Genomic DNA, 14,766 nt, shown 5'->3' with positions numbered 1-14,766 from the left:
AAGCTGGTAGACTTTGCAATTCTTGCTCTTCGGGCTGGCTGGGTAGCAACTCCACATCGTCTAGCGTGGCGTCCCTGTGTGGTCGGCCAAATAGGGTGCCGATGAGGGACCTCTGAGTTTCACCCTTAGACCAGTTAGCGGTGGAGGTAGCTGGTTTCATCGGCTATTCGAGTCCTCCTGACCTCCAGCGCTGGTAAGCTCGCCTCGGGTCATCTCAACTGTTCTCCGCTTTGGATGTGGCTCAATGGACTTAGGAGACCGGCGCGCGGGGAACCTGGACAGCGTATCGGTTCCACCCTGATGGTTGCTTCGGTATGCATTGCTGTGCGAACAATGTCAAAATCAATGGGCAACATCGCGTTGGAGAGAAGCCAGCCGCCGGACAGCATGATAAGAATTAATGCCAGGAGATGAGCCTTTGTCTGGGGGGGTCAGTAAGAAAGATCGTCAATTAAGTAGGCTAGTCAGCTTTCCAGCGAGGTAACTTGCTCCCAGCCAGCCTGTTGGCGACAGCACAAGTTCCCTGTTAATGGTCCTCACCACAGCCTACCTCTTTATGCTTGCGACAACTTGAACTCTTGCAAGCATCCAGCTTTCTGTTGCTTATTTCATTGATGCCAAAGCAGCTACGTAGCTATTCATAGGCAATGGCAAGATACGCTAAGGCTGAAAAACGTTTTCATCGAATAAATCATGGGCAGGTTACTCCACACGAATGAAAATCCAGCCAGCAATTTTTCCAGAGCCAGCAGGACATCGTATATAGAAGATGTGACTTCCATGTGGCACTATTATATGCTCAAAGTCCAGAAGGTAAAACCCGAAGTCGAATTGCGGGAGAATATATCTTGACACGTCCTCGATCCCTTAGCCGTACGTCCTATACAGCGCGGAGCTGGCGTATCCCGACTGCTCCGCCTTGAAGCGCATTGTGAAGAAAGAATAGGATCTCCGTGAAACTACGATGTCCTCATGTACCGAAGCTCATATAAAGGTACGAACGATCAACGGATAGGATTTGGACAAGTGGAAGAAAAATAGAAACAATAAAACCAAAACCGCCTGCTTTTTCCCATTACATGGCTGGTAGATCAATCTCGTAAAAAGAGAGGGGAAAGATAAATAGTACATACATTCTAAGTTGCAACTGTGCAGGTATCATCAAAATGCCCCCCAAATCCGATATTGCTTTTCAGAAAAAAGGTCATCAAAACTTCACCAAAAAAAACCAAAAAAAAAAAAAAAAAAAAGAAAGAAAGAAAGAAAAGAAAAAAGAGACAAAGGAGAGAAGGGGAAGAAAGGAATGCTAAAAAGGTCCTTCCCCGAAAGCTGAATGGACAGACACTGGGGTATCTCCCATATAAACCAGCACAGATAGCGAAAGAGATTCATGATTTCGTTCAAAGTCGTGCAAAGCCGGCGTCTCTGCAGTGAGTTCGGCAAATTCTGTTCGGTTCCGCAGTTCATGATCCTACTCACGAAATGACGCAGAATTTAAAAAATAAAGAAGGTAAACGTTTAACTTTTTGTTCGAATATAGGAAGTGTCGTTCAATTCCATGGCTTCCTGCCAACAGTGAAACCGCTGGGGAAATGGTCAGGAGTCCGCAAAGAAGAAGCAGAAAAAGGATATAGGGAGGCACTCACAAGTGAGTATATAAATGCATCTTGTTCCTGCTAACCTCCTCCGTCACGCCGTTTAGTAGCGTATACACTTCGTCCGGGGTCCAGCCGGCGGTGCGAGTGAACAAGGAGAGGGTATACGTCTCAAGGGCATTACCCAAAAGCTGCGCCATGAAATAACGTCCTCGTGTCTTTAGCGCCTTGTCCTTGGGCCATGTTCCAATAGGGACTACTCTTTCTACCGCCTCGACATCCTGAAAACCGGCTTGTTGAAGGCGGCCGGCACATTGAGGAAATGGATCAAATTCAAGCCCGGTTTGCGCAGTCACTCGCTCAAACTCATTCTAGAAGCTGTGGTTGGATGGCTGTTTCTCCAAGTAACATGTTCGATCAATGAACTCACCATCCAGTGCCGCGTACGACATTCCTGGGGGTACGAATTGTCATCACAGCAAAACCGCGGTCGGCACTCTGATATCTCTATCTGACCGCCTGGCTTCAGGTACCTTTCACGCAAGTTCAGCATCGCAATATTGATTTAGTATAGAATCTGGGGAACACCCTCACTTGTAACATTTCTGCATAAATGATAGCCAGTCCGGGATATTCCCACCTAGGGTGCGAATGTGGATGAAGTCAAAGGATGACTCAGGAAAAACCCAGTCCTGGAGTGCGTCGTCCACCAAGAATTGCACATTTGGCGGAGCCCTGGATTTCCTCTCCCGTTAGATGGTCTCTCCTCGTCTACAACCAATAGGAATTAAGGGTTGCGAACTGCATTGGGTGGTGCGAATCACTTCAACTTACCAACTGCTCTGCGTGGGAGAAAGGTCGGTTCCAATAACCTCAGCGGATGGAAAGGTCTCCCCGACTGCAATCTCTAGTCAATACAGGCCCAATCTCATCAGGGGAAGAATAAAATTCGTGCCTTCCATGGCCCACTAATACCACACCAATTGTCTTGAGTTAGCCGCTGGGCGGAGTAGTGTTACAGTTCATAAAGAGAATGAGTCTGAGAACGGGGGCACAACAGAGTACGTACAATACCAGTTCCAGTGCCGATGTCCAAGATGCGCTGGGGATTGTCCAACTTCGCGTAGCACAATTCCCCTCCCAGAGTTAAGCGGAATATATGATGGATGAAATCCAGACGTTCTTGCTCTCGTTCATCGTTGGGGAGCAGCTATGCACAGCGCACAGTCAGACCGGCCACCAGGTAAGACTTTGAAACGCTGTCGGAAGTGCAAGACGCAAAAATGAACGGGGAGGGGTCACAGACATATTGATCCATGCGGTGGGAATGATATCTTCTTCCATTCTGGTAGACGTAGTTCGGGATTGTGGAGGCGATGGAGGCGTAATCGCTCTCAACGGTCTGGTGCTCGGTGTCACCCGACGCTGAGCTATCCGGTTCTATCATGGAGCAAGTGTGATCCGTGGCCATGCACTACGGACATATGTTGGATGAGGAATTATTATTATTAATAATATTCCTTTTTCCTTCTCTTTCTTTCTTTCTTTTTTTTTTTTTTTTCAGTTTTTTTTTTATTGTTTTAATTTTTGGTTCGGTGGCCTTTTTCTGCGTTTCCCGCCGTTGGACTGTCGAGGGGGAATTGGGGGTGAGTTACCGGCGGTGTGGTACTGACGAAACGGGCGTGAGATCCGAGAAAGTGGTCGCGATGTGAGACAGAGTGTCCGGAAGCGTGGATTTAAAACGGCTTTTACCCATTCCACTGATGAGTCTGCACAATTGATAGCCGAGTGGTTGAGATCGTGAAGAGCACGGCAGGGCGGCCAGGGAAACGGAATTTTATTCTGTCGACCATCGGGGTCCTGAGGGGAAGAGAGACGAAAGTCAAGGCCAAAGTTTGCGTTAAAATCATGACACAATCAGGAAAACATTATTTCACCAGCACCAAAAATTTCGTCTGGACCGCTCTGCTGGCAGCCGCTTCTCTTTTGACTTTTTTTTCCCTTGCCCTCCTCTCGTTTCCTTACCCCCAGCCAGGGACAGATCACCGCTAATGAGATGAAGAAACACGCTAAGATATCTGCAAGTCGAGTCCACGGGGCCGGGAGCCCATGGCCCCATCATCCCGGCTCTCTGGGTCCCCAGCCGGTACCACGAAACGTTCCTTTGGGGAGCGCGCCAGAGAATCCGCCACTTTCTTTCATGCTGGGGTTTCTTCGCCGCCGTCAGGCCCTGCCCCTGGACGCCGCCTCGACCACGCCGGTCGCCAGTGCTGCCGTCTCCTGAGTTTGTTGGGCTTCATTCCAGCTACGGAGCAAAGGCCGTTTCTGTTATGATACTTCGCGGAGTCGGACATGTCGAACCCCCCGCCAAATCAGATCACCGCGCAGAGCCAAAATGTGGGAACAGGCCGCAGTCCCCCAGCGCTAGCTGCATATTTAGTGGCTTGACGTGATTCTGTACCGCAGCGGTCTGATCGCGGATGCCATCCCCAATACGCAACATTTTGCGCCTTACTTTCGCCCTTAAGAAATTAGGGTTGAAATTGCGATGGGGGGAAAGGTTGAAACGTCGCGTTTTCGAAAGCCCGCCGCCTTCTGGCAGGTTCTATGACCCTTATCATCCTGTTTCAGATCAACAACCCACCGTACGCTCCATGAACTGCAGCTCCAGGGGAAGATGAAGAGGAATTCAACACGAACAATTATTATTTCGATTCTTCAAGTGTCAAAACGTCCTGTATTGCGAGGGATGTCCCGAAAATATGGTCCAGCCGTGGCCGGATTAGGCTAGGGCCCATTCTCTGGCCACCAGAGGCTTGCACCAAGTCCGTGCTCAAACGGTTAACGGCATTATCTGGCGAAGGCACCTTTTTTCTCCCAACTGGCTGGGATCAGCGTAGGATGTACGGAGTACGGGGGACTCTTCATGCAGTTACTGTCTATGGAAGAGCGAATATGATGGGGTTGGACCACGGAACTGCTTGGGACCCTGCGCTGATGGCGTTTTATCATGTCTCTGGTCAATAACGACGACAACAAAGCAGCTGCTGGTGGTTATCTCGATTTGGCGCCATTTTTCCCATTGCTTTCCCCACCCGTCTCTCGATCTAAAAAAGAAATTCCCGTGCAATCTGGGTGTCTTAAAGAAAAGGTTAAAATCTTCGGATTTACAGGGGCTATCGCTGCCCATGTTGGATTCGTCAGATTGATACCCGCGACTGGGAGCTGGGGTGAGCACAACCAACCAGGAGGGAGGACCCCGTCCCCGGAGACATTTTTTTATGGACTGCCAGAACCAAGGATTCTTGAAGACGGGCAGGCCGGTCCAAGATGCACCTTGCAGTCAAATGACGCAGCTTTCGGGCGGGACCAGCATCGAATGGCTTCACTTTGACATGGATAGACGTAGGCTAACAGCTGAAGAAAGTCATCTAGAGCGGAGAAAGCGAGCATCCGAGCCAGCCGCGAAAATCCGCGCAAAGATGGCCAAAGGTTCTCTAACACCATACTTCATGTCTTAACATTGCCTACCCAAAAACGCCTAGATTTGCTATGCTATAAAAGAGGCATTTTGTGATGAGTTGCGAGTCTGGGAAAAGTAAGTCCAACCGTCATGGGTTATGTAAAAAAGAACAAAAGCAAACAAGCTTCACCGGAAATGAATTCCGTAAGGTGGCAATTAAAAAAAAGAAGCAGCATCAAATGCCGTCCCATCGCTGGAAACCTTCAAGCCAAAAACTGCTCCAAAATTCGAAGACTATACTATACAAGCCACCGTGCTCAGAATGGTTTGGGCACCAAACCTCAGATCGAACAGCGGGTAGGTAACCGGGAGTAGTAATGATGTAAGATTTGAGAACCCACTGAAATGAGTCAAGGCCACTGGCGGCAGTCGTGGCGGTCGGTAAATGTTTCCTTCTCGACGGGTACGACTGCGCAGTGTAAAATATATGCAGTAAGAGAATGGATAGAATCGTGTGCTCCGCTTATCGTCCTGTTAACCAACTCGCCCAACCTTTCTTTGTTTCGCTCGTGATTGTTTGCGCAGCGTCGGTTCCCCGATCGCCCCGGTTTTCTTGCGAAATCAAGTCTGTTGGTGCAACAACCGCATCTGCTGCCTTTGCGTTGATCGCCTCTAATATTTTTGACTTTTCTTCCCCAGTCTCAAGCTGCGCACTTGCACTCTCATTTACCTCGTCCTGTTTCATGCCGCCAAATAGCCAGCTTTTAGCTTTGTAAAACGTCGTTTCCTTCTTCAATTCCTCTTTTCTCTTCTTTTCTTCGTCGGCTGCCTTCTCTTTCTCTAACAGCTGAATCTGTTCAGGAGTAGCGGTTCCTGCGACATAGGCCTTTCTGGCGTCCAATAGCTTCTGCAATTCTCTATCGATCCATAGGGCTTTTTGTCGGCGATTATGTGATATCAATGACGTCGCGGAATATATAGTGAGAATACCAGCAATACCTATTAATCAGTATCGTCCATCAGCGCACTTGTAGTCAATTTAATATGGGTTTTGCCGCTCAAAACGTAGCGATAAATTCACTCCAACTGCAAAAGAGATCACAGCCATACCAGAAGCCGCAATAATGGTGAAAACAGTCACTTTATGAACCCGATCCGCCCACACTCTTCCCCGTCCTATTATTCTATCCATTGGTGACGACGATTTCGCAATTCGGGCGGCGCGAGCCTCCGCGCGAAGCCGCTCAACTTTCTGCTTGGGGGTCTCTTGACTATCTCCCCCGGTTGCAGGCTGGGGTTTTTCCTGACTGCGTCCCAATTTCATCCCCGGCCATCTTGATGCCGTAGATCCGGGTTTGGAATGGGCATGAGGCGCGGTCGCCGTGAATCGAGTTGCGTCCGCCGTGGACCGTGACATCTTTGCTGTATAATCTCAACTATGATGGGGGGAAAACAGGGACTTTGGCGATCAGGTCTTAGGATAAGGTCAATCAATCCATCGACTCGGCGTTCAAGCTTCTGATGGAGGTTGGCGGAACGAACTTTTTTCGGGGAATGCCAAGGCACAACAGTCTTATGTCAGCCGTTTTCGTAAGATCGATGTTAACTAGCAGCAGTGAACTGCGTCCACGGAGAGTCTTGAGGAACGGACTCAGTTTAGCATTTTCCTAAAACTGCATTGGAAATACCCATGGATTCAGGAGGGAGCCAAGTTCCTGATCTTGCAAGCGTCCTGAAAACCCTCTCCTCCTTCGTTCCAGCCCAAGCGCGCCAGGCCCCAGACAACAGAAACGAGAACCATGCGCGACCTAGGAGCCTGAACGACGATTATGACCCTCTGCACTTCTCACCGTTGGCCGTTGTTGATGGAGCCGCCCTCCCATACGCAGAACCACCCTCAGAACGTCATCAATACCCGTGTTCACACTCATCCACCCCAGCTCCTTTCGATAGCTTACCAGACCCATCGTCGATTACAGCATGGCCTGCGGCGTTGAAATTTGTAATGAAAGCTGTTGCTCAGAATGAAGCCATTCAGTCCAAGATTCGGCGGCTTATTCGGAGCCAGCATGATCACGAAAAGAAATGGTGGGAAGCACGGGAGGCTCTTCTCGCCAAGCAGAAGACGAGGGCGCAAAAAAAGGAGAAGCTCGATGAGGTTCTGTATGTGAAGGTGGAATTGAGCGTATAGTATATGCTTAGAGCTGACGTGGCGATGTGATTCTTATAGACGATCGGTTGGCGGAGCAATTACGACGGGTCCTGAGATGACGGTGCGTAAAATTGTCATGTTAATTGATTGAAAGTATCTTGTGATGATGAAGGCTAGAACTAATGAACAGCAGACCCCAGCAGAAGATGCGGCCGAAGTTGAAACATACGATAGAAAGGTATACAGTGCCATGTCGAGTATGTCTAGAGCGCTCGACGCAGAGCTGCGAGAATTAGGGATCCCTTTTTTCGCTATCAGACATGGCCTTGTCCACCCTCAGTCGACCATACCGGACGAAAAGGGGCATGCAAAGCTGCCTTCAGGAAATTCGAAAGATAATCTGTCGATGGAGGAACTCCGCTCGCTTCAGAAACGAATGTTTGATCTCCTGGAAGACTTGTGCAAGGAGTAGGCCCTGCCCAATACGTGCGACATCCCCTGTCTAATTGCGCACGCTCGAACCAATCTCAAAGGATACCTTAGAGGTTCCCTAGTTTGAACGCAATCGGGGCCAGCTCCGTAATCAGCTATTCGTTGAGCATGCTGCAATCGAGAATGACGAACGCAGGGCTAGTTCATGACCCGGCCCTTGTAGACGTAACACGGCTCTGGGGTTGCTCCATCGCTGCTAGATGGCTCTTTTGGCATAGATTTCGTCACACGGGACTCCAGACCGCAAAAACATAATTGGCCTTGGCGTCGCTTGGGGTCCAGGTACGAAGTCCTCCGTACTCCGTAGCTTTTGGTTGAACTGCAGGCCGTTGTTTGTCAACGAGCTGGCACATCTAAAACCTTGTCACCCAAACGACTCTGGCCAGCTTTGAAGGTTACGATAAGAGCCTCCAAAGGAGAAAAATAGAGTCGAAGATAGAGAAAAAAAAAGGATAGAACAGATTGGCCTAGAAAGCCATCAAGTTTTCCCTCGTTACTCTGTAACAACTCAATCCTTTCCTGACCATTACCATTGGCATCCAAACATCTCCTTCCCAGGGCCGATGCACACATGTAGGTCAAAAACCATGAGTTCACATAATCTCCGACACACAAACACCAACCCACCAACCCCATTCCGCGGGCGTATCAACAGGCATTCACCTGTGGCACCATGTCACTGCAGGCGCACAGCAGCCAAAGATGCTCCACCATGAATTTTTGTGCTGTCAATCCTCTCCTCTTAAGTTTGTGGCTCTAAAATACCCGACAATCACAGGTTATATCCGACAAAAAGTGGGGCTGACGGCTATTTTGACCCCTGGACGATCCCGCTTCTCGTGTGTCCCATATATAACCACCCTGGCACGAACCACAATTTTTTTCTCTTGTGATTCCTCTTGCCTTTATTGAAGCTGTTCATTTGTATAGTCATTTTTTTTCCCCCTGTGGCTTTTTTTTTTTATTACTCTATATTTTTTGGTGGGATCAGTTTTGAGCATGAGCATTTTAACAGTGCATAATTCTCCGGAGAGTGGGTGTATGTGAGACACAAATTGTTTGTGAAGCATTCCCGATGCCTTGTTTTCTCTCAGATGAATCGGCCCGATGAATACTACAATGGCATGATCTAGCTCAATTCTAACACAGTTATGGACAGAGAATATATGTCTGTTTTGATTTTATTATTTTTCCTTAGGGGAGAGAACTGTATCATTTTGCGAGCTCTATAGCCTGGTTGAAACATGCAAAAAGGTGGACTTGAAAACCGCGCAACCCGGAAAAAAGAAAAAGGTCAAAAAGATTATGAACCTTGAAACCAAAGGTAAGTGTCATCATCATGAGTCCGGTGCGTGACAAGAAACAAATTATTTTCGCATGCAGGAGAATTTGGTTTCAATGAAGAACAACAGGCCGAACGGAAGGTGAAAACAAAAAAAGATGCAGGCACAGAGAAAAACAAAATGCAGCTTCTAAAAGAATCCCCTCTATCGATTTTTTGATTTTAACCCTGGTCATTTGACTTTTTGTGTGTGTCTGCGCTTAGGAGGTGCCATTGACTCCATTGGCTTTGGCACCACGGACCTTTCTGCGAGTACGAACGGCGTCGGCCAGGTCCTGCAAGACATCGACTGTCATTTCCCAATTGATGCAGGCGTCCGTGATGCTGACACCCTTGGCCAAGCCGGACGGTCCTTCGGGAGGAACCTTCTGGTTACCCTCATACATGTTCGATTCAATCATGACACCAATGATGGCCTCTTCGCCATTACGGAGCTGGTCGGCGACACACTTGGCTACAATTGGCTGGTTCAGATGATTCTTTTTCGAGTTTCCGTGAGAGCAGTCGACCATGACGATCTCGCGCTGTCCTTTCTTTCGGAGTTCCTGGCGAGCAGCTGCGATGCTCTCTGCATCGTAGTTTGTTCCTTTGTTACCACCCCGGAGGATTACAAAACCGTGTTCGTTACCACTTGTTTTGGTAATGGCCGCCAATCCCTGCTTGGTTACACCGAGGAAGTGGTGTGGATGTGCAGCTGCACCGATAGCGTCGATGGCGATTCCCAAGTTACCATCGGTGCCGTTCTTGTACCCGATGGGGAAACTCAGGCCTGAAGCCAGTTCACGATGGAGCTGGGATTCGGTGGTACGGGCGCCGATAGCACCCAGCGAGATAAGGTCAGCCAGGTACTGTGGGGAAATGGTGTCGAGCATTTCGCTTGCAATTGGGATGCCCATGCCATTCAAGTCGGCATAGAGCTTACGGGACAGGCGGAGGCCCTTGTTGATGTTGAAGGATCCGTCGATGTCGGGATCATTGATGAGACCCTTCCAGCCGACGGTTGTACGGGGCTTTTCAAGATAAGCGCGCATGATGATACACAAATCATCCTTGAGCTTTTCGGAGATGGCCTTTAATCTTCGTGCATACTCAAGGGCAGTATCGGGATCGTGGATGGAGCATGGGCCGACGACGACGAGAAGGCGGTCATCGCGCTGTTCGATCACTTCGATGGCTTGGTTGCGACCGGAACGGACGGTTTCGATCGCATGAGAAGGCTGTGCAGAGAAGGTGTCAGTGCTGCCGAGAACAACGCCCCAATATATGGTATGACTCACTGCTCGAACTTCAATCTGGAGGAATTGGGGAGAGAGCAACGGGTCATAGCCCAAGACTGTTTGACAGATAAGTTTCGGGTTTCAATGCTTGCAGGCGAGATGAGGCCCAACTCACTTCTGCTGTCTTCATTGACCTCAGGCATAGTCTTACCCAAAGGCATTGTGACGCGACGATGTTTCACACAAAAACTGGTGTGGCCGAGATTGCAAAATTAGAACGGAGGAGTTACAACGCCGAGACGATGTTTCAAGCAAGATGTTGAAGCCCTTTTATCTCAGTAGGCATGAGAAAGAGTGAACAAAGTGAGTGAGAGAGATGTTTCTTCACAAAAGATGACAGCCGGAACAAAAAGGAAAAAAAGGTGCCAGGTTCGATTTCTAATTTTATTTATGTGGGGGGGGTAAAGCTGACAGCTCCGGCCAGCACAAAGAGTGAGCATTTGGCAACGCGCAGGCTTAGGTAAGTCACTTCGTCATGCGCTAGTAACTATGGGTTACAGGATTACCCCGTATATCATACTTTCTTATCAACACGTGATCTGCTCCGCCCACGCCGTTGCGGCTGTCAAAATGCGAGCACACACCTCTCTGTCACACAAAAAGCCCTCCCAGGCTTCTCCTCTACCGACAAGGCTGCTCAGAGGTGATTGATACTACAATCTATACGTTGTACAGACATCCAGGTTTTATTCAAGTTCCTCTGTGCCCCTCCCCCCCTGCTGTGGCCCTCTCCTACCATCGAACCGTCTAGCCAACACCCTCCAGACAAAACTTTTTAAGGGAGTCCTGCTGGCTCAACTGCAACCAGGAATCGGAGCTGCGAATCGGGGCAAAAAAGTGAGGTACTGGTGGCTGGGGACTGCATGGCCCGGCTGAAGCGTATCTGCACCGACACGCAGCTCTTGAACTGCCTAGTAGACTCAGCCGAGGAGAAGAGCTCGAATACAGGATTTAGAATCGGGCCAAAAGTCCGTATTTTCCTGGAATTACTGATGCCACTGGGGTTGTTGGTGCAACCAGAGATGCCACGCAATAAGAATATCAAGTTTCTGCATCATGTGTCTTGTAATTCTTTCTACCCATTGGACCCTGTTAGATACATCAGCACAGTGTTAGAGCAGGCCGGAAGCGAACATGTGCTTTCCAGAAGCATGTAGTCACACAATCCCATTTTCCTTAATGCCTTACCCAATAGACCTTGTTGTTATTAATTGAGCAATCCCTCCATTGCTGCTGTAAGGTATCCCGGACCCAACTTGTGCATGGCAGGCAAGCCGTGGTGGTAGTTAAGCTTTTGGGGAAACCATCTTAACCGCATGAAACCCCTGCAGCTGGATGCCGCGTGCTAACACTCTGTAACAATCTCCAAACACCCAGGGCCCCTCCCTTGCCATTTTGTGTACCTTGCACTCACAACAGGCAGCCTGGTTTACCATTCTTTCATCATCCAGAGCTCCCAGTTTGGTTGATCCTCTGTCTCTCTCACACCTCATCACAAATCAAATGTGGGATTCTGAACCCAACATGCAATCCGAAACAGACTGAGAGCTCTGTCTGTTTGTATCAAGCTCTACTTTATCGCATTCCTTTCCCTGTCACTCATTTACTCTCTTGCGTTCATTCAGAGCCTTCGAGGCCTTAAACCTGTCATAGCAGCTGTTGCCTGAACATAATCTCTCCGAGTTGAAGATCAATTTCGTGTTGATAGCTGAGAGGCGTGTATCAGACTACCATGTTGAATCCCTCTGCCAAAAGGCACAGGGAGGACGAACATGCCGAGACTGACGAGCCACATGCGCGTGCCATGCAGCAGAAGAAGGTGGGCTGGGCTTCCGGAACCTTCCAACTGGCATCCTTCACCGTTTATTCCATTCCTCCTCCGTCCAGTGATAGAGTGTGCGTGCTGACAGCCATTCATATCTGCTAGAAACCGCGGCCTCTACCTCTCCATACGTCACCCATTTTAGAACACACGAGCATAGTTTCCCACAGCCGTCCAGGCCCTCCATTCCCTCCTTCTTCAACCCTTACCCCCGCCGAGTCGTCTGACGATGACCTAATGCAAGATGGTGATCGAGACCTGTCACAGAACCGGCATCCCGACCTTCACGCCCAAGTTTTCAGTTCCATGAGGACGCCATACGCGGAATCGGACTCGGACTTTGAAATGGCGGACTCACAGCCGAGGTCTGCGGCCACGCAACCACTGTGGTCTGCTGGGTCGGGCCCATCGAGACCGGAATGCAACCTTGAATCTCCAATCCCTTCTTTTCTCCTCAATCGGTCTCTTAGCGTCAGTGGAGGACGCACGGCCACTCCAATATTTAGCCATTTTACATCGAATATGAACACGGACTCTATGATGAGGGATGCTACTCTATTCCCAGCAGAACCCCAAGTTCCTCACACATCTCAGCCAGTTCCGACGGACGAGGCAGGTTGGTGGCGGCCCAGAAGGCTTCCGAGCCCTATCAGTGAAGATGAAACGCTCGTGAATCCAGCAGACCCCGATGACAACCTAGTATCGCGTCCAGACCAAGCAGGAACCTTTTCCGGTCCATACAATCCGTCCACACCGCTCATCTCGGTCACACCCGTGCAAAACGACGTGCCACCGTCAGGATCTCTACACGACCAACCTCAGAACCCAATGCAAGCGTCACAGGATACAAACCTTGAGCATTTGCCCTTGCCCCTAGAAAATAACTCAGCTGATAATAATGATCACTTGACTGCGCCGCCGGCTAGGCCTGCGTTTAACTCGAGCAATCGCTCACAGGTTCAGCCTCTCCCAAAGCGAACTATTGCTATGGGATTCAGAGCAGACTGTGAGAAATGTCGACAGCGTGTGCCTGGCCATTACAGTCATATCATTATCACCAAATGACACTGTAAAGTGAAAGCAGCCTTTCTCATTGCTTCGTCATTTTGGCTTTCTTTGTTCCTTTTCTTTTCTTTATTATTCCCTTTATTTGGTGTCTCTCAATAGCCCCCCGAAACAGACGGTCTGGCTGGTTTTAATGCATTTTACGGATAATACCCCGAATGGAGCTGGTGTCGGTACTGCAAGTGGATATCCGAGGTTACAAATTATGCGGGCTTTTCAACATTCATTCTGATATCTTCCTTGAGTTTCATTATGCGATCTGATAGATGTCTCTGAGAGCGATCGCAGGTGATGGCAATGCAACTGTATTTTTAACTTTATGAGCTTCTGAAGAATGTTGTTCCTGAATCTTCCCAGATCCTTTGTGCCGTTCATTCTCTTGTAGAATGAACACAACTGTAAAGCACAGAAAACGCTCACTTTAGGGTCTGGATAATTGTACGCCCATAGTGGTGAGTGTAACCATTCTTTACCTTTTCCCCTTCCCACAGAATGATAGCTGCTCAACCTTCAGAATGTAAGATTCATTAGCTATGTTGCTTCCCTTGTTCACTTTCATTTGGCATTATATATTGTCTACTGCAAGTTCGTGCATTGTCCTTGTTGCACTGGGAGCTGTTCCTTCCAGGACTCCTGAATTAGACGAGATGCCAAAGCAAGAAAATTCTCACAATTGCCTTCCTTTTTACAGTCCATGCAGCCACACTCATGCTCATGACAGGCCTCAGATGTAGGTACTTCCCTACCATTTCCATATGTGTCATTCAGCATGCCGGAGAATCACGAGGATTCAAGAGCAATATCCATCATGCTACCAGTGATACCATTTTTGACGAAGAGAATGCAGGAAAGCCCGGGAGTCCAAGTACGCATCTATCCAACTACCACAGAACTTCCTGGCAAGAGTGAATCGTTTTGTTTCTGAAAGAAGACACTCTCATCTTCTGAGACGTTGACCATTCCTTTCTTGAACTGCTGAAAGTTGCGCTATATCATGATCTTTTGATCCGATCTCTCGCTTTTTTTTCTTCTCTTTTTCTCCTTTTCTCCTTCTCCCTTTCTCCCTCTCTTTTTCTTCAAAAAAAGACAACAATTTACTTAATAAATTTAGAAAAAAAGCCTTGATTGGTATTGTACACGGAGACGGCGCTTGGATTTTGCCGGAAGTTTAACTAGTTAGTAGCTTCGGTTTAATAGTTGCATACAAAACAACCCGGCCAACACAACTCTCTGGTCTTGTTCATGCTGTTACTGAACCTGGCGATGGGAGCCTGCTCGCCATACTCTGTACACTCAAATGCTAATGTCTAATTGGGAATAATTTTCTTAAAGCACAGGTTGTAATGACTGTCAAAGCGATGTTAATCTCAAACCTGTGCTGTCCCGGTTCTCTCGTCGGTAGAGTCTTTAGCCGTGGATTTTGCCGAACAGACGAAAACGAGAGACAACCCGGAAGAACTCGCCTACAAATGCCAATGCAAAATAGTATTACAATTTGTTGCTGGGTTTGAAGCTCAGCCTTCCTGACCTTTCTTTCTCTCCCTCCCCTTTTTTCTTT

The 14,766-nt window shown here is 48.6% G+C and overlaps 6 protein-coding genes across 6 annotated transcripts; 3 read left to right on the top strand and 3 right to left on the bottom strand.

Annotated features, from left to right (window-relative positions):
• Positions 1 to 1,550: 1,550 nt before the first annotated feature.
• CIMG_13356 (methyltransferase) lies at positions 1,551 to 3,066 on the bottom strand (the record flags this gene model as incomplete). The annotated part of the gene is made up of 8 exons (XM_004445983.1): positions 1,551 to 1,584; positions 1,647 to 1,966; positions 2,026 to 2,128; positions 2,190 to 2,330; positions 2,430 to 2,493; positions 2,551 to 2,563; positions 2,665 to 2,805; positions 2,902 to 3,066. The coding sequence occupies 8 exons, from the start codon at positions 3,064 to 3,066 to the stop codon at positions 1,551 to 1,553; spliced, it is 981 nt and encodes a 326-aa protein (XP_004446040.1).
• Positions 3,067 to 4,605: 1,539 nt separating this feature from the next.
• On the top strand, positions 4,606 to 5,116 carry CIMG_04396 (uncharacterized protein; the record flags this gene model as incomplete). The annotated part of the gene is made up of 2 exons (XM_001244954.2): positions 4,606 to 4,825; positions 5,013 to 5,116. The coding sequence occupies 2 exons, from the start codon at positions 4,606 to 4,608 to the stop codon at positions 5,114 to 5,116; spliced, it is 324 nt and encodes a 107-aa protein (XP_001244955.2).
• CIMG_04395 (uncharacterized protein) lies at positions 5,007 to 6,578 on the bottom strand. Its single transcript, XM_001244953.2, has 2 exons — positions 6,169 to 6,578; positions 5,007 to 6,057 (listed from the first exon to the last, which is right to left on the bottom strand). Exons 1-2 carry the CDS (start codon positions 6,473 to 6,475, stop codon positions 5,582 to 5,584), a joined length of 783 nt encoding a protein of 260 aa, XP_001244954.2. The 5' UTR covers positions 6,476 to 6,578; the 3' UTR covers positions 5,007 to 5,581.
• A 170-nt stretch (positions 6,579 to 6,748) lies between these two features.
• Positions 6,749 to 7,682, top strand: CIMG_04394 (uncharacterized protein; the record flags this gene model as incomplete). The annotated part of the gene is made up of 3 exons (XM_001244952.2): positions 6,749 to 7,221; positions 7,289 to 7,331; positions 7,365 to 7,682. The coding sequence occupies 3 exons, from the start codon at positions 6,749 to 6,751 to the stop codon at positions 7,680 to 7,682; spliced, it is 834 nt and encodes a 277-aa protein (XP_001244953.2).
• A 1,169-nt stretch (positions 7,683 to 8,851) lies between these two features.
• CIMG_04393 (3-deoxy-7-phosphoheptulonate synthase) lies at positions 8,852 to 10,668 on the bottom strand. Its single transcript, XM_001244951.2, has 3 exons — positions 10,437 to 10,668; positions 10,322 to 10,377; positions 8,852 to 10,261 (listed from the first exon to the last, which is right to left on the bottom strand). The coding sequence occupies exons 1-3, from the start codon at positions 10,480 to 10,482 to the stop codon at positions 9,245 to 9,247; spliced, it is 1,119 nt and encodes a 372-aa protein (XP_001244952.2). The 5' UTR covers positions 10,483 to 10,668; the 3' UTR covers positions 8,852 to 9,244.
• Positions 10,669 to 11,705: 1,037 nt separating this feature from the next.
• CIMG_04392 (uncharacterized protein) lies at positions 11,706 to 13,208 on the top strand (the record flags this gene model as incomplete). Its single annotated transcript, XM_001244950.2, has 2 exons — positions 11,706 to 12,140; positions 12,249 to 13,208. Exons 1-2 carry the CDS (start codon positions 12,054 to 12,056, stop codon positions 13,206 to 13,208), a joined length of 1,047 nt encoding a protein of 348 aa, XP_001244951.1. The 5' UTR covers positions 11,706 to 12,053.
• Between the last annotated feature and the right edge of the window lie 1,558 nt (positions 13,209 to 14,766).

This window comes from Coccidioides immitis (genome assembly GCF_000149335.2).
Source record: "Coccidioides immitis RS genomic scaffold supercont3.4, whole genome shotgun sequence".
Taxonomy (NCBI): domain Eukaryota; kingdom Fungi; phylum Ascomycota; class Eurotiomycetes; order Onygenales; family Onygenaceae; genus Coccidioides; species Coccidioides immitis.
The sequence above is the reverse complement of the archived record's forward strand: the minus strand, read 5'-3'. Positions and strand labels throughout refer to the sequence as shown.

What these genes read in the sequence shown, in the direction of transcription:
- CIMG_04395 (XM_001244953.2), bottom strand. Translation starts at nt 6,475, where the DNA reads ATGTCACGGTCCACGGCGGACGCAACTCGATTCACGGCGACCGCGCCT. An exon ending in CACCATTATTGCGGCTTCTG is followed by an intron (nt 6,058 to 6,168) that starts GTATGGCTGTGA and finishes ACTGATTAATAG; the next exon opens with GTATTGCTGGTATTCTCACT.
- CIMG_04393 (XM_001244951.2), bottom strand. Translation starts at nt 10,482, where the DNA reads ATGCCTTTGGGTAAGACTATGCCTGAGGTCAATGAAGACAGCAGAA. An exon ending in GGTCAATGAAGACAGCAGAA is followed by an intron (nt 10,378 to 10,436) that starts GTGAGTTGGGCC and finishes TCTGTCAAACAG; the next exon opens with TCTTGGGCTATGACCCGTTG. An exon ending in TCCAGATTGAAGTTCGAGCA is followed by an intron (nt 10,262 to 10,321) that starts GTGAGTCATACC and finishes TTCTCTGCACAG; the next exon opens with CCTTCTCATGCGATCGAAAC.